Genomic DNA, 18,859 nt, shown 5'->3' with positions numbered 1-18,859 from the left:
CATTAAAGAGCCTGGCTATCCCTTGAATACCTGGTTCCCCCAAAGCCGCAGCACATTAAACAGCAGGAGCCATCTGGACAACAAACTGAACAGAAAGTGGAAGCTGAGTTTCTGAAGACCATCTCAGCAATACTATGGTGGGCAGCCTACCTGCAAAGATTTCACTCAATTGCACTTTGACTTGCCACAGTTTCAGAATTCCTGTTGAAAATAAACTAAAATCTCAGGATTGAGGGAATAAATAAACTAAATGCAAGAATTCATAACAGTTTGTGGCCTGTTCCCCACTTCTCTGCTTTGAAATTTCTAAGGTATGTAACAGTGGCATTTCTTGACTTTATCTCCTATCTCTGAGTTGAGAAGATCTCTATTCAAGGTCTCTCCATGGCAGCACAACCAAGAGAGCTCACTGTCAGGGACACCATGGGTGAAAAGCCTTCTACACCACTCCATATTATAGAAAGGTGAGGCTTATGGTACACCACATTCTGTGACCCAATCCTCCTGGAGTTGAGGATTTGCAATTTGCATTGTGTTGGCTACAGTTACAAGGAAAGTGTAACTGGTCTACAGTCAGATATATAAACCTAAGACCTGCAAACATGGCTGGCAATCATAATGAAGATGGGGGCAGACTCAAAACGCTTACCTTCTGTCTCTCTAGAATCACAATGCTGTATATGTCCCCAATTAAAGCTGCAAAAAAAAACTCAAACTGTTAATCCTGAATTGCACCCAATCACCAACTGTATCTCATATTCCAAATGATCCAATCGCTTGGTAGTGCGGTAACTGCAGCATCCAATTTCCTTGCTGACACCTCTTAATATGTCTCCTCTCCTCTCCTGAAGGCATTGACTCATGTTAGGGTTCTATTCCAAAGTGCAGGCATCTCTTTGGTACCTTGCCAAGTGGGCACTCTATGGATGAACCTAGTAAGTACTAGCAGGTTATTTGATCATAGATGGCATTACAACCAAACCAAGTTTTGTCCTTCCCAAATCCATTAATTGGCTTTATGGCAGCAATCAAGAGCGCTAGATTATAAAGTATATCCTACACTGCTCCTATATTGTGAACATCACTAATGCCAGTCTGGGAAAATAGGATCCATGCACTGCATCCCTAAATTTAACCCATTAAATCTGGTCCCTTTTTTTCCCCTCAAATGAATCATTGCTGGGATAAGAGAGCTAGTTTTAATGATGCAAACTGATGGATAACAGCAGCTTGAACTAAATGAGTAGCATGGGAAAAGTAGCTTTGAAATACAAGATCCTTATCAGAGACAGGTCTATCCAACCAGAAAGAATTTATATACATTGTATCTGCCAATACCAGAAGGTAAGGACTGAGAGAGTTAGTGAATAACAGGGTGGCCCCTCGCATTACATTGTGCTGAATACTTTTGTTAATTTGTACAGTAACTTTGAAAACTGACCCATCTTTGTTCTAGCTGCTCTATTTGAAAGGGACTGAGTGCGGGTCAAGAGGAGAACAAAGTTTCCAAAACATGCACACACACAACTCCTGCCTTCAAAAAAAAACACAGCTTACCGAGTACTGCAAGGAAGATGATAAATTTCACAGCATCTTTGTAGAATTTAAATCCTAGAGGCTTGGGATACAGAATGGAACTGGTCAGTTCTCCTTTCGCAGTACAAAAGCCTGCAGATAGAAAGAGATGTGAGGATTTGTCTCCCATTAGAAAACACAAACGGAAAATGCACAAAACTGACATTGAGGCAGAATGCCATGATTTTGGACTATTACATGTTGATTCACAACATGAAAGTGAATCTTCACAAAATGAAAGTGAATCTTCACAAAATGAAAGTGAATCTTCACAAATGATAATTCTAGGAGCAGACCTGAAAAAGAACCTCATTCAACTTTGTTGGCATTTCAACGCAAGTTCAATTTCACTTCAGAATCAACTTTGAATTGTAATTAGAGAACAGTATTTTAATATAAAGCAATGGCCTAACACTGCTCATTTAAAAAAAGATTTGCCACTCTTCCGAATCCATCTAGCCTAGTTAAAAGTAACAATCAGCACTAAAATCAAAGTAAAATACTGCGGATGCTAGAATTCTAAAATAACAACGGAAGTGGTGGAAATATTCAGGTCTGGCAGCATCTATGGAAATAGAAACAGAGTAGGATTCAAAACATTAACTATCTCTCTCTACAGCTACTGCCAAACCTGCTGAGTTTGTCTAGCACTTTCACACATCAGCTGCTCCAGATAGAAAATAATTACTCTGGTAATGCAAGGTTAGCAGGGTACCTTACAAGTTGGAATATAGTAATGGCCTGTGGCTTAGAAATGTTTTATTTGTTCTCACTAGTAACTTTTTAAAATATTGCTTTTGGGGAATAGTTACAATAAGAGCATCCCATCCAATTGTATAATTTCCCAACAGTATAATTGCCCCACAAGAATACCTTAACCCTTAAAATTGGCTTTTATAGTAAGTAACTAATACTAAATTTTCAAAATCAAAGACTTTCTTCCACTACTTAGTTGTGATACGCTAAGCCCTACTCTTGAACAGAATGTATAGCATCTGGTTGAAAAGGATGGGAGATGCAAGAGGTTTGGCCTTAAGCCTCTGCCTTGCCTTATCCTTTTTGTCATAGAATGAGTTCTGTCTTCCACCCTATCACAGGCCTTCACTTTTGTTCTGCCCCTTTCTTCATAACTTTTTTGCCAGCTTCTATACTTGCTCATAAACTGTTAAACCTCTGGTTTCTTCCAGTTCTAAAGATAGGTCAGCGACCTGAAATTATAACACCGTTTCTCTCTCAGTTGTTGCCAGACCTGCTGAGTATTTACAGCATTTTGTTTCTATTTCTGCCTTTACCACTGGCAATTAGATGCTTCACGTTGCCTCCTCAATTTAGCCTTCCTCCACTTTCAGAACAGCAACCTTCAGTGATGATGCTAACGGGTATGAAGCCCTGAAAAGTCGTCAAATTTCAGACTATCTTCTGGCATATGCCAGATGGAGTCTTCACATCAAAGTTTGTGAATTAACAGCACAAAAACAAAAATAAAGCACTGTATTCTTAGATATCATGCAGCCAGGTTCATGGGATTCACATGCTTTATGGTTTACATGGGAGATCCCACTGCTACTATTCTGTTATCATCTATTACTAGGTATGTCCTGAATTACATTGCCATTTGTATTCGTTCCTTAACCCCCGTCTCTGCCCACTCAGTACCTGTTCTCACTACGACAGCCACCACCTGCTGATCCATGCTATAGTTCTTTGACTGGAGAATCTCAGTTCCACAGAAGAGTGTGTGCCGTTTGTGTTCTTCAGGGGAGTAGTTCACATCCTGATCAGGTAAAGGGGTTTTCATCACAGGTACACTCTCACCTGGCAAAATATCACAACAGTATTAATTCCTTTTCACTGCATTACAATAAGGAGCCTATTTGCAGCAAGTTCTTCCTCAGTCCATCACTGTAGTTCATCCTAATGTTTTCAACAGTCATTCAAAGAATGTAAATTACAGGACATCCTGATGGTGCAAATGACAGGACACGGGGTGGCACGGTGACACAGTGGGTAGCACTACTGCCTCACAGCGCGTAGCACTACTGCCTCACAGCGCCAGGGACCCAGGTTCGATTCTGGCCTCGGCTTACTGTCTGTGTGGAGTTTGCATGTTCTCAGTGTCTGCGTGGGTTTCCTCCGGGTGCTCCAGTTTCCTCCCACAGTCCAAAGATGTGCGGGTTAGGTTGATTGGTCATGATAAATTGCCCCTTAGTGTCAGGGGGATTAGGAGGGTAAATATGTGGGGTTACGGGTATAGGACCTGGGTGGGATTGTTGTCTGTGCAGACTCAGTGGGCCAAATGGCCTTCTTATTCACTGTAAATTCTATGATTCTATGAGGACAGTGTCCCTTTAACAGTTTTCATTTGTAGCAGATTGGACAATTTACAGCATCCCTTTCAAATTCTCTCCCCAAATCATTTCACCATACATCTTTCCTTTAATAATCCCGTAAAAACTATTTTCTTTAACCACTGCTTTAGCCCACCTATTTTAACCTCCATTTTTGCATCCAGAAATGCTATAAAACAGCATGTAGTTAATTTTCCTTGCTCCTAAAAAGCGTAGAGAAAATTGCAAACAGATTTTCCATCTCTCAAAATGACAAAAAAAGGGAACATTCATTTCAAATACAATCAACAAGATGTTAAACAATCCCACATTGGCAAAAGATTTATTAGGATAGTCTGAGATGCTGACAAACCAAAACAAGATTTCTCTTTGCAGGAGATCCAGAAAGATAATCAAAAGTACCAGCCCTCTCCATGTTACTAATCTGCAAACTCAACCTCGAGAAACCATTTAACACTGGCCTGTGAGGTCATCATTACACAAGCAGGATAAGCTCTTTATTACATTCATAACCAGCTAACCAATAAATGCAAGGATATGCTTTACGCTACTTGCACTGTAATAACGCTGTTCTGGGAAGGATTCCCAACAGTTGGCAGGAATGTCTCTGTCTATCTAATATGTGAGGATGTTGATAGCATTACATCCTGAATTGTGCTCAAGACATATATTTGCAGACTTCAAATGCATCTCCCTCACCCGGGAGCAGATGCTTCACTCAGAGGCTGGGCACCAATTTCCAGAGGAAATTCAGAGGCGTTCTCTAACAGTCCACATTGAATAAGAAAATTTCCCAGAAGGTACCACATTCTTTTCAGTCCGTGTTGCATGTCCATGAATCAGGGAGGAGAAAATTTAGTTAGGTGGCACAGTGGTTAGGACTGCTGCCTTACAGCACCAGGGCCCCGGGTTCGATTCCCGGCTTGGGTCATTGTCTGTGTGGAGTTTCCACATTTCCCCGTGTCTGCGTGTGTTTCCTCCAGGTGCTCCGGTTTCCTCCCACAGTCCAAAGATGTGTGGGTTAGGTGGATTGGCCATGCTAAATTGTCCCTTAGTGTCAGCTAGGGTAAATGCATGGGGTTACGGGGATAGGGCCTGGGTGGGATTGTGGTTGGTGCAGACTCAATGGGCTGAATGGCCTCTTCTGCACTGTAGGATTTTATGATTCTTATAATGAACATGCACTTGCGTGGACTTAAATCGTACAGAATTGGGTTTGTGGCTAAATAACACTTTAAAGTTCATAATTTAGGCTCACACATGAATAATCACTTAGATGAGACTGCCACAGAGTGACTGGCACCTGTGGAGCCATAGATCAGTGGAACCATTGACCAGACAGCCAGCACCTTCAGGATGGCAAGGAGAAAAAAAAACAGAACAGGTTCAGTTTGGGTGTCACCTGTAAGCATGCTCTCATTGACCATACACTCTCCAGTTAGGAGTGCTGCATCACATGGGACTTGAATCCCATTTTCCGGAATCACAATGCAGTCGCCGGGTACTAAATCCTGAGAATTCACCATTTCCTCTTCTGTAAAATAAACCAATTAACCCCATCAGCATAATACAGGAGAGGCAGACTCGAGGACAAGGCCACAGAAAGTCAAGTAAAAGACTGAATTCACTTACAGCCTAAAGTATAATCATGAGGTTATCACAACGAGTACTTTTACAGAATGTGTAAACAAACATTATAGGGCAAAAAATTATAGTCTGCATAATTTTTATACAAAAGCTTAATCTGTTTGTACCCAAATGTGTCTCTGCTATCTCATGGCTGATCTAATTTTAACCTCAACTTCACATTCCTACCTCCCCAGTAACCCTTCAAGCCCATGCTAATCAAGAATCCACTTACTTCTGCCATAAAGATGTTCAAAGATTGTCTCAACCATTATTTGGGGAAGAGAATTCTAAAGTCACCCAGCCCTCAGAAAAAAAAATCCTCATCTGTCTTAAATGGACAATCTTTTATTTTTAAGCAGCGGCCCTTAGTTCTAGGTTCTCCCACAAGAGGATACATCCTTTCCACATCCAATCTGTCAAGTCCGCTCAGGATTTTACATGTTTCAGTCAAGTCACCTCTTACTTTTCTGAACGCTGGATACAAGCCTAGTCTGTCCGTCCAGCCTTTCCTCAAAACAACCCGCCCATTCCAGGTATAATTGTCGTAAGTAAACCTTCCCTGAACTGCTTCCAATGCATTTACACCTTTCCTTAAATACAGAGACCAATACTGTGTACAGTACTCCAGATGTGGTCTCCAAATTAAAATTATTTCTTTAGTTGAGGTGCAAATCTAATTGATCAGGCTTAATGGGCTAAATAGTCAACTCCTGTTTCTATATTCCTAAAGATCCGAGCTGAGATCAGTTAACAGTACAGTAGAGGAACTGGACCACACACTTATGTCAAGAATTCAATACTGGAATGGGTAAAGCCTTGCCAATAACTCAGGAACAAAGATACTCTAATTGTTTTAAGCACCATCTCCATCCCACATGCTACTATCTGGTAACAAGCTTTACACCATGAATTGCCCATATGTAAGACAATCCAGCCAATCTACTACTTACTTTATTATAAAGTAATAGCATCAATCACTCACCTCCAGTTTCTCTGCGGATTCGGACATTGAGCATTAGCTTTACCATATCCCTCAATGTTACACTTTGCTGTGTGCAAAGAAAGAAAACAGTTTCAATCAGTAACAATATCAGTCATGATGTCTAATAAATTAGCCACAAGACAAATTGCTTTTTCAGTAAGTAAATAAAGAAGGGTAATAGGCTTCACAGTTAGGCATGTAATTCAGCAGTGTGTGTGGATTTTAGCAACAAATGCAGAGTGTGTGTGTGTTTTCCACACACTGGATGGTGGCGGGATGTTTAAGTAAATACACGACACACTTACATGATACAGGTAAATATATACAAAACAACTACTCAAATTAGTGGTTGAGTAGTGGCAAGCACTGTTGCCTCACAGCGCCAGGGACCTGGGTTCAATTCCAGCCTAGGGTCACTGTCTATGTGGAGTCTTCACAATCTCCATGTCTGCGTGGGTTTCCTCCGGGTGCTCCGGTTTCCTCCCACAGTCCAAAGACGTGCGGGCTAGGTCATGATAAATTGAGCCTAGTGTCAGGGGATTGGCAGGGTAGATGTGTGGGATTGTGGGAACAGGGCCTGGATGGGATTGTGGCCAGTGCAGACTCAATGGGCCAAATGGCCTCCTTCTACTCTTATAGGGATTCTATGATTCTGATGCAGGTGGCCAAAATGTTAGTCTTTGATTTACCCTCCACCCATACAAACCCATGAGGTCTGTGCTCCCTCAATTCAGGATAAAAGTGATGTTGATCTATGTATAATGGGGCTTATTTGGAACTGGAACAGTCATCAGCTAGAAAGTAAAGTTACTTCCTTTCATTTCAAGTATTTTTCAACAGTTAATGGTTCAGCTGCTTCATTTATTGGAGTTTTATTTAAACTGTGTTTTTAAATAGTTTGTTTTACTACAAAAGATCCAAACTTTGTCAGTGGAATCACTCTTGGAAAGATACTGTTAGGGACCAGATCAGAAACTCCAAGGTATATTATGAAATTAGCCTAACCCCCAACTTTTTTTGATTTTGGTATTATTGCAATCATAAAAGTGTTTCGCTCCAGGTGTGATTCTATTAACCCATTAGGATGCTTTTATTAAAACAATCTTTACTTAACAACACAGTTAAAATATGACAAAAGAATGTTTACCAATTAAAATACTTAAACATGACAGGGTATAATTCTTAACTGCTAAAACACAGGCTTACATGGGGTGCTAGTCTTCCAGCCTTTTAACACCTCTGGACAGAGGCACAAAGACACACCGGTCGTCTGAATTCCAGACAGCAGCCTCCAGAGAAAGTTCTCCTTCAAACAGCAGAGCTTCCGAGAAAGAGACCTATTTTCTGGCAGGTTCCAGACTCCAATCTCCAGAAAGAGACAGGCAGACAGAGCTACCACACTGTAAAGATTCAAAACAGCAACTGATTGCTTGTTTCTCTCTCTAAGCCTAGCTCCACCCAGTCATGATTTTCCTGTCAATCAACCTAATTAAACCCTACTCTGAAAACCCCAAGGGAAAACACTAAAATACAAAACTGCGTTAGCCCAGATTAAAACAAATACTCCGACAATTAGGATCAATTATGCTTCTTCATGCTCAGCATGTGGGTTGCCTTTTGGAGACAAAGCAGCACCAGGTAAATAGAACTGAAAATTCTAACAAAAGTCCTTCACAAAAAACATGACACAAATACATTTCTTGAAGGCATAGTATTGTCACAATATCCTATCCTCCATTTATACCAAAAAGAAAAAATGTTGGGGTCTAGTGTAACTTGGGGAGATTCTGGTCCAGCACCCAAACATTATTAAGCTATGGAGGGTATCAATTGAACCTGATCCTCTCAGCTGACATTCACACGTTTTCCAGTGATCACTCATGAGAAGCAGGGATCTTACAGATGTTTCTCTTCTCTGGACCCCGGTTGAGCTCAGCTAACTGCAGACTGGAGATTTGACCTGGAAGCTCTTGCCTCTGTAAGGTTCAGTATCATATCACACGATGCTTTGATTGTCTTGTACCAGTAATGTAACAGTAATATTGACTCTCCCAGACTGAATTGTTTTGGGGATAATGATTTGGATTCCCGACAGTTAGCAGTAGCTCAACCTTCAACGTCTAGAATCATTGTGTAATCTAAAACATTTGATTTCATTTATAGCCATTTAACTTATTTCCATTATTTTTGTGGAAACAACAAGAAAAAATTGCACAATGCTGGGAATCTGAGTTTCACCACACCATAGGAAGGTGGCCTAAACTACAGGTAGTTCAGTAAATAATATGCATCAAAGGCATCTTCTAGCAACACCAATGTAGTTAGACCCCCTTTCTAGACAATTCATTTTAATAGGGGCAGGAGGATAGAGAATAGAAACTAACATTCACTTCCTTTAATGTATTATACTGTCTGCACTGTATCGGACTGTATGATTAGGCAGCTTATACCCTCAGTCGGAATTCAGCTCTCTCCATTATCAGATTGTCCCCATGAATTAAAAATCACTATAAAGTGTCTCAAAAGTTCTCATTGTACTAAGAACACAACTAGTAAAAGGTTCAGACTACCTTCCCTCACTCCAAGTTAAGAAAGGTTTAAGGTTCTCGAAGCAATGGGCCTCCCCGTGTGTTCCTTGTGGTGGGAGGCGGCGTGCCATTGGTCGATGGCGTGATCTTCTGGTCCCTCTGCTGTCAATGAGATTTCAATTGACTTCACCCCACGCCACAAGGTGTGGCATCGGTGGGATCAGAAGGTCCCGTCAGCATCAACAGCTAGAAATTTCCGGCCACCGAGTCTAAGTAGCAGCTGCATTCCTTCTAGTTCTCCAGAACGAGTGCAAGCTTCCATTATCCCCAAGTCTCATATATACAAAACCTTCACACTTTGCTTCCAAAACTTGCTGTACTGACCATACAATAGGAGGAAAGCTCCAGCTTCATTAAAAAGACAAAACAACATTCAAAATAAGTAGGCAGGGTGTTTGAGAAACCCCTTTAAATATTAGGTGAATCAGTGGAAATTTGTCAAATGCCTGCAATGACTGCTTCCCAGTTAGCAGGATGATGTAAATATTCATTTATATATAACCCAATTTTGTTGCATATTTGAAATGATATTCAGACACCAAAATGATTTTATTTCCAGTAATGGGTCTTTAGGTCTGTCACACCCTGTGAATTATCCCTTCATGTTGTACCTTATGTGTCTGGTATAGGGATATACCAATGGATATTATTGAGATGAACAGGATGCACCCCGCATAGTAGTAGTATTGCTCTGTGATCCAAAGTATAATACTGAAGATCTGGAAAATGTAGAAAGGATTCAGCACCTGAAATGGGGAAAAAAATCAAATTACTTTTTAAAACTGCAGCATACAGTTTCAGAATTAAGAGGTTGTAATAACCAGAAAAGGCCAGAGAGCAGAAACACTGAAAAGCAAAAGGGCTGCTATTCACCTTTCCCAGAGTTAATTCCTTTTTGCTTGTTGAACATTACATTAAGATTCCACTGGAGTCATTTAACCTCCAGTGCCACAGCCAATCATAAGAACATAAGAAATAGGAGCAGGAGTAGGCCATCTAGCCCCTCGAGCCTGCCCCGCCATTCAATAAGATCATGGCTGATCTGAAGTGGATCAGTTCCACTTACCCGCCTGATCCCTATAACCCCTAATTCCCTTACCGATCAGGGAAACATCTATCCGTGATTTAAACATATTCAACGAGGTAGCCTCCACCACTTCAGTGGGCAGAGAATTCCAGAGATTCACCACCCTCAGAGAAGAAGTTCCTCCTCAACTCTGTCCTAAACTGACCCCCCTTTATTTTGAGGCTGTGCCCTCTAGTTCTAGCTTCCTTTCTAAGTGGAAAGAATCTCTCCACCTCTACCCTATCCAACCCCTTCATTATCTTATAGGTCTCTATAAGATCCCCCCTCAGCCTTCTAAATTCCAACGAGTACAAACCCAATCTGCTCAGTCTCTCCTCATAATCAGCACCCCTCATCTCTGGTATCAACCTGGTGAACCTTCTCTGCACTCCCTCCAAGGCCAATATATCCTTCCGCAAATAAGGGGACCAATACTGCACACAGTATTCCAGCTGCAGCCTCACCAATGCCCTGTACAGATGCAGCGACAATCACACGACACAGACTAAAGGTGGAATCATTGTTTGTCTACAGACCCACACTGTTTGCACCTTTATTTGGATTAAGCTGAAAGGAAGAGACCCAGGGTCTTCGACTGATAATTACAATTTGAGTTCAACTAATATAGGAAGTGCTTACTTTTGGACAAGTGTTTTCACCCTGACTAAATAATAGAAGTTTTGATCTCTTGCACCCCAACCACCCCACTTAAATGGAAAGAGTATCTTTAAGGGTCAATAAGATGAGGGGTACTGCCTCTCTACGAGCAATTATATGGTGCACCAATGTAATTGTACTGATGATTCCCCTTTCCTTGTGAAGAAGTGCCAAGTCCCATTTCAATCTGCGCACAACAGCATGAGTGAGACCAGGAACATACCCGAGTGTACCAACCAGTCTCCAACCAAGCACACTGAATTTTGGAGCCCCAATATCTCAGGCTAGCACGTCACTGCAAAATGGGCGACTTAACCACTATAGCACTATTGGGAAAGTTTTTCACACAGAGGGTGGTGGGCGAGTGGAATCGGCTGCCGTCAGTGGTGGTGGAGGCAAACTCAATAGGGTCTTTTAAGAAACTCCTGGATGAGTACATGGGACTTAATAGGATGGAGGGTTATAGATAGGCCTAAAAGGTAGGGTTATGTTCGGCACAACTTGTGGGGCCGAAGGGCCTGTTTTGTGCTGTAGTTTTCTATGTTTCTATACTTTCCACCTGACCCATAAACTGGACTGTTACCTATATAAAAAAAAGACCCTGACTCACCTCCTCAATCAATAGTCTGAAGTATGTCTTTACAGGCACATCAATCACGTTTGGTCCATATACCCGTCTTCTGCAAGAGAAAAACAAATAACTGATAACATGATGGGCACATATTCTGTACCTTATCAGGTTTCAATTCAATGATTTACATATTTGACTATCCTTGTGTGAATCTGGAGATCAAATGGACAAATTATAAGCACACGAATATTATACTCTATGGTGTGACATGTTTAGTTATCTCCCTGTGTCTACTTCTGTACAAAATTTGATTTCATATTATATCCCCATCTCCTGGAGAGACAGACTCTTGGTAGGCTCAGGCTTCATGGCCACAAATACCCCTCTGGGATTTTACCAAGTTTATTTTTTATTCTTTCATGGGATGTGCGCACCGCTGGCAAGGCCAGTTTGGGGCGACACAGTGGCACAGTGGTTAACACTGCTGCCTCACAGTGCCAGGGACCCTGGTTCAACTCCCGGTTTAAGTCAGTGTGTGTGCAGCCCGCACGTTCTCCCAGTGTCTGCGTGGGTTTCCTCCAGGTACTCTGGTTTCTCCCACAGTCCGAAATACATGCTGGTTAAGTGCATTGGCCATGCTAAATTCTCCCTCAGTGTACCCGAACAGGAGCCGGAGTGTGGCGACTGGGGTATTTTCACAGTAACTTCATTGCAGTGTTAATATAAGCCTACTTATGACACTAATAAATAAAATTGAAAACTTCAAACTTATTGCCCATCTGTAATTGCTCCTGAACTGAGTGGCTTGCAAGTCTATTTCAGGGAGTAGTTAGGGGTCAACAACAGTACTGTGCATCAGGTGTCAAATGTAGGCCAGACCAGGTAATGACAGCAGATATCCTTCCCTAAAGGATGTTAGTAAACCAGATGTCTTTCTATAAAAATCGATAAGGATTCATGGTTATCATTAGACTTTTAATTCCAGATTTGCTGTGGTGGGATCCACATGGTGAATGTCAGCGATCTGTTCATCCATGGAGCACATCACAGCCAAGTCCGATCTTGCTTTCAGTCAACTGAAATGTTTATTACTGAGGTTGGTAGATTTTTGTTAAGCCTGGGTACCAAGGGATATAGATAGCAGACAGGCAAATGGAATTTGACAGACAGTAGCGGACCAGGCTTGAGAGGCTGATTGACAGTGTTCCAACAGTTGCTGCAGCAGATAATGGCCAACTCAACTCATGCCAACAATTGAGCACGTACTTTCTAGAGATGCACCTTCCTCTTTTTAAGCAAATAAAGTAGTCAACTACCAAGAGGTAATTTCACTTTTCTTAATGTGTCTATCTCAACAGCACAAATCCTCTCAGAAAAATAGGAATCATCCTCAAAATGTGTTCTCCATTTAGCTGGATACAAATTAAGCTACATGACCATCACGCATGTTATTGTGACAAACCACCATTAAAACAGATATACCCCCTCCTTGGAGCTTTACCCAATCGCTTGTTGGCAGGGATATTTCTGCAAAACATTCCAACTCTTTAGATACAATAAATCTGCTGAGTACTCACTTTGTATTTTGATTGTGTCTGCTGAGACCCCTCTGCTGTCTGTAGATGTCTTCACATGTCACTGCCTCTTCAAGAACACTGAAAAATATTAATATTGAAATCTCACACAAAACAAATTGCATTTACATAGCATTGATAATGGCAAAAAAAATGTCCCAAAGTACTTTGCAGAGGTAAAGAATAATGAACAAAGAACAGTACAGCACAGGAACAGGGCCTTCAACCCACCAAGTCTGTGCCGACACAGATGCCTCTCTAATATTTTCTTGCCTCTACATGGTCCATTTCCCTCTATTCACGTATCTATCCAGATGCCCCTTGAACGTTCTTATAGAATCTGCTTCCATCACCTGCCCCAGCAGCACATTCCAGGCATTCACCACGGTGTGTGAGAAAAAACTTCCCCCTTATATCTCTTTTAAACTTTCCCCCTCTCACGTTCCACCTATGTCCCCAAGTATCCATTCTATCCAACCCTGTCATAATCTTGTAAACCTCTATCAGATCCCCCCATATCCTCCAAAGCTCCAATGAAAACAATTAAAGTTTGTTCAACTTTTCTTCATAGTCCATATCCTCCATACCAGGCAACATCCTGGTAAATCTCTTCTGCACCCTTTCCAATGCATCAACATCCTTCCAGTAGTGTGGTGACCAGAATCATACACAATACTCCAAATGCGGCCTAACCAAAGTCTTATACAGCTGCAACATGATTTTCCAATTCCTATACTCAACGCCCCGACCGATGAAGGCTAGTATGCTATACGCCTTCCTGACCACTTTGTTCACCGGAGTTGCCACTTTCAGGGAACTATGGATCTGCACACCTAGATCCCCCTGTATGCTAATATTTCTAAGGGCACCATTTACTGTATACCTTTTTTCTGCAGTAGACCTTCCAAATCACATGACCTCACATTTATCTAAATTCCATCTTTCCCCCCAGCCGATTTATATCCTGCTGTATCCTCTGACAATCCTCCTATCCACTACTCCCCCAACTTTTGTATCATCTGCAAATTTACTGATCAGACCACCTACATTTTCCTCCAAATCATTTATTTATATATTACAAACAACAGAGGCCCCAGCACTGATCCATATGGAACACCGCTTGTCACAGACCTCCAGTTAGAAAAGTACCTTTCCACTGCGAGTCTCTGCTTTCTATGCCTAAGCCAGTTTTGTATCCATCTTATCAGCTCACCTTGGATCCCATATGACTTCATCTTCTGTATCAGCCTGCCATGAAAAACCTTATCGAAAGTTTTACTAAAGTTAGGGGCAGCACGGTGGCTAGCCCCAGGGACCTGGATTCGATTCCCGGCTTGGGTCACTGTGTGTGGAATTTGCACATTCTTCCCATGTCTGCATGGGTTTCCTCTGGATGCTCCAGTTTCCTCCCGCAGTCCAAAGATGTGCGGGTTAGATGCATTGGCCCTGCTAAATTGTCCCTTAGTGTCCCACGATGCATAGGTTAGAGGGATTAGCGGGGTAAATATGTGGGGTTATGGGGATAGGGCCTAGGTGGGATTGTTGTCAGTGCAGACTCAATGGGCCAAATGACCTCCTTCTGCACTGTAGGGATTCTATGTAAGTCCATGTATACAACATCCACTATTGTGCCCTGGTCAACTTTTTTTGTCACTTCCTCAAAGAACTCAATCAAGTTTGTGAGACATGACCTCCCCTTCACAAAACCATGCTGCCAATTGCTAATAGGCCTATTCTCTTCCAGATGTGAGTATATCCTGTCCCTAAGAATCTTCTCCAATAATTTCCTCACCGCTGACATAAGACTCATAGGCCTGTAATTTTCCGGATTGTCTCTTTTGCCCTTCTTAAACAGGCGAACAATGTTAGCTACGCTCCAATCCTCTGGTACCTCGCCTGTGGCTAAAGAGGATACAAAGATTTTGGCCAAGGCCTCAGCAATTTCTTCCCTCGCCTCTCTCAGTATTCTGGGATAGACCCTATCTGGCGCTGGGGACTTCTCCACCTTAATGTTTTTCAAAACCTCCAATCCTCCCTTTTTATTTCAACATGTCCTAGAATGTCAACATGCTCCTTTCTGCTCTCCGCCACATCTTTTTCCTTTGTGAATACTGATGCAAAGTATTTATTAACAAGGACCTCACCCACCTCATTTGGCTCCACATACAAATTCCCTCTACTGTCCTTGAGTGGACCCACTCTTTCCTTAGCGACCCTCTTCCTCCTTACATACGCATAAAGCGCCTTGGGAATCCCCTTAATCCTGCCTGCCAGGGACATTTCATGGTCCCTTTTAGCCCTCCTAAGTCCCTGTTTAAGCTCTTTCCTGATATCTTTGTATTCCTCAAGAGCCTTATCTGTTTTCAATTCCCTGAAATTTATGTATGTCTCCTTCTTTTTCACTAAGCTCACTATCTCTCTTGTCATCCAGGGTTCCTGAATCTTGCCATCTTTATCCTTCATTTTTACAGGGACGTACTTGTCTTGAATTGTTAACAACTGACTTTTAAAAGACTCCCACATATCGGATGTGGATTTACCCTCAAACAGCCCCCCCCCCAGTCTACATTCCCTAGCTCCTGCCTAATACGGTCATAGTTAGCCTTCCTCCAGTTTAGTAACTTTCACTCTTTTCACTTTCCTACAAGTATCTTGAAACTTATAGAATTGTGATCACTGGTCAGCAAAGGCAGATATCGAAGCTTGTGAAAGTAGTAGGTTTTTAAGGATAGTCTTGAAGGAAGAGAGGAAGATCGAGAGGAGGCCAACCAGGCAAACTTGTTACCAGCCGAGGATAATGGTAAGATTATGGAGTTTTTGACAACGCCCACAAGGGTAGCTTTGGTCTCTTTGATGGTCAATTGAAGCAGCTTATTCTGGGTATCAATCAAGCAGTCTGACAAAAAAAGTAAAAGGAATTAGAGAAATAGGAGAGAGTTAAGAGCTGGGCGATGACATTGTATATGTTGAAGCTGACCCCATGTGGCAGTGGATCTTATCAAAGGCCAGCATATAGATGGAGAAGAGGAGGTGGCCAAAAATAGATGTTAGGGAGACACTGGGGGTAACAGTGTGAAAGTAGGATGAGAAACCATTGCTTGATACTGATCCATATCTTTCCAGGTTTCACACAATCTTTTGTCAGTCAGGCACATCTCATACTAGTCACTAAACTAAGCTGCAGTAATAGCCTGGAACCACAAAATTGTGGAATTCTTTCACTCCTACAATTTTCCTTTCTTCATAGCTTTCCAAAACCCAGACTTGACATCATCTAATTAGCACTTCCTGATTTAGCTCATTCCTATTTTTCCTTTTAACCCTCAATGACCATCCTGCACATTATATTTTTTGATCCCAAACCGAAATACACAGTTCTTTGCAATAGAAATTAAATCAACATAGCACTATCTGCATTTGCCAGGATACTTTCAACATGTCAACTACAGTGTTTTTTTTAAGGGTGGGAGCGATGGCTATGGGAGAGATGGGAATACTTCTTACCTCACATGAGGTTTATTAATTTGTTTTCTACTGTACAACAGAGAAAAATCAAGATTTTGAAGATATGATATACCACTAAATGTCCCACTTGTGTAAATGGAAGTATGTACATCATAGGATGCACTATTGCCAGTTGAAAATGTGATGGAAGCATAGAGAAAACACACTCAAAAGCAAAAGAGTCCAAAGGATCTATTCCAAACTGGTTCAGAGTACAATTCCATAGGAGGAGGAGGCCAATTCCCAATGAGCAACACTGCAGCGTCACCAAGTATTCCTATGCAAATTTACGTACCCGAGTTTGCAGAAGCTTTGTCTCTTCTCAATCCAAATGTAGCGTAAACCCTCAAAAGTGTAGTAACGAATCACATTTTTCTTTTAAGAAAGAGAGAGCACTGTTATAAAGATTAGAAGGTGAATCTGCTACAAACTTAGAAGGAACCCCGAGCACAGCAATATCATGTCAGCTCAGGTGCTGCTAATTATTGAAATTTGAATTATTCATGACACAGAAAAGGCAGCTTCAGGACATTTTACCTTTCCATGACAGTTAATTGGGCTCAATAAAATGTAATGACTAAAGAGGAAAATTATGACAAATAGCTAATTAGCATTATAAAACATAGTAAAACACTTCCTCTTGTAGGTGCCTAACGCCACATTCAAGGATTCCCAGGTAAGATGCAAAGCAAAGCTTCCTTTATTCTTCCCCAACAACATGCTGGTGTTGAATCCCCCACTATCAGCATCCTGCAGTTCAGCATTAAACTAGGAACTTAACTGCACCAGCCACATATACCCTGAAGCTGCAAGAACAGGTCATAGACTGAGTACTCTGCAAAAATGATTCACCTTGCAACTGTGATGGAAAGCTCGCCACTTGCTTGGACGAATGCAACTCCAATACTCAAACAGCTCAACTCTTGAAAACAAAGCAAATTTGCTTGGTTGGGATCCCATAAATATTGACTCCTTCCTCCACCAATGCACTGCAACTGCAGTACGTAGCATAGGCTTCTTCGCCAACAACTGCCAAATTCTCTACCATGTAGAGGGCAATAGTAGGTGGATGGGAAAGGCTCTTCCAAAAACTCCAAGTCACTAATCAATCTGACTTGGGAAAATATCATCAGTTTTCGCTGGTGCTGGGTCAAGATCTTGAAACTCGCCTAACAGCACTGCAGGAAGATCTTCACCACATGGACTGCAGAGGTTCAAGAAGCCAGGTCACCACCACCTTCCCAAAGGAAACCAGGGATGGACAATAAATTCTGACATAGTCAGTGACCTCCACATCTTATGAACTAATTTAAAAAACGTTTTTCCACTGCTACACCAGTGTGACACTTTTTTCCCCATTTCCCATTCTTTTCCAAATGAGACTGCCTATCAAATGTGTTTTATTTTGGACCAGAGTTCAATGGGAACAAGATAGAGATTGCTCAAATTCATATCACTTAAGAATTCTACCTCTGTTATACATGTTTACTTAGCTAGTAATATATACAATCCCCTACCTCCTCCTGCTTCTGAAGTTGAATAGTGTCCTTCCAATCATCTTCAAGCACTCCTATGGCTAAAGTAATTCGGTTATCATCTTCACAAGGTTCAAGTGGGTGAAAACTTTAAAAGAGAGACACGGAAAAGCAAGGAGTATTACAGGGAGAACTGGTTGACATGGTACACATTCTGATAACTTGTAATGGCCAAGTAGATTGAGGCATTGGCAGTTCTAGCCCCAGGTTTTCTGTAACAGTATTCCATTGTTCAAAATGTAACAGTACTCTGTCCCTCACGCATTTATATCATCCTCCTTCAAACAGAGCACAGGATTGGACCATTGACCTATCAACTTCATCATTCCTACTTGACTGAGGTAGGATCAACACCAGTGCAACCACAACCAGTTTTAGTTAACAGTCCTAGTTCCTGAAGACCACCTACCCTTCTAGTTCGCCTGATTGCTTAATGACGAGAGGCACAGGTCCGAGTAGTTTTAACTCGGTGGATGTCTGCTAAGGTAGGGCGAGGATGCTACAAATAGAGCATGCAGCGAAGTGAATCATAGAAATCATCGAAACATAGAAACCCTATAGTGCAGGAGGAGGCCATTCGGCCCATCTAGTCTGCACCGACCACAATCCCACCCAGGCCCTACCCCCATATCCCTACACTTTTACCCGCTAATCCCTCTAACCTACACATCTCAGGACACTAAGGGACAATTTTTTTTTAGCATGGCCAATCAACCTAACCCGCACACCTTTGGACTGTGGGAGGAAACCGGAGCACCCGGAGGAAACCCACGCAGACACGAGGAGAATGTGCAAACTCCACACAGACAGTGACCCAAGTCGGGAATCGA

At 41.9% G+C, this 18,859-nt stretch overlaps 1 protein-coding gene across 10 annotated transcripts in view; it reads right to left on the bottom strand.

Moving 5' to 3' along the window:
* atp13a2 (ATPase cation transporting 13A2) overlaps positions 1-18,859 on the bottom strand; it is a 77,862-nt gene that overhangs the window by 24,177 nt on the left and 34,826 nt on the right. For all 10 annotated transcript variants that reach the window (XM_078238987.1, XM_078238986.1, XM_078238993.1 and 7 more), the window contains 10 exons: positions 18,012-18,117; positions 16,790-16,869; positions 12,994-13,071; positions 11,456-11,525; positions 9,734-9,868; positions 6,535-6,601; positions 5,326-5,457; positions 3,232-3,390; positions 1,558-1,668; positions 650-696 (listed from right to left, as the gene is read on the bottom strand). In XM_078238987.1, the coding sequence (XP_078095113.1) occupies positions 650-696; positions 1,558-1,668; positions 3,232-3,390; positions 5,326-5,457; positions 6,535-6,601; positions 9,734-9,868; positions 11,456-11,525; positions 12,994-13,071; positions 16,790-16,869; positions 18,012-18,117 (985 nt within the window). The remainder of the gene's footprint in view (positions 1-649; positions 697-1,557; positions 1,669-3,231; positions 3,391-5,325; positions 5,458-6,534; positions 6,602-9,733; positions 9,869-11,455; positions 11,526-12,993; positions 13,072-16,789; positions 16,870-18,011; positions 18,118-18,859) is intronic.

This window comes from Mustelus asterias, chromosome 22, assembly GCF_964213995.1.
Source record: "Mustelus asterias chromosome 22, sMusAst1.hap1.1, whole genome shotgun sequence".
In the NCBI taxonomy this organism is placed as follows: Eukaryota; Metazoa; Chordata; class Chondrichthyes; order Carcharhiniformes; family Triakidae; genus Mustelus; species Mustelus asterias.
Note: the sequence above shows the minus strand (reverse complement) of the source record. Positions and strands in the feature narration are given on the sequence as shown.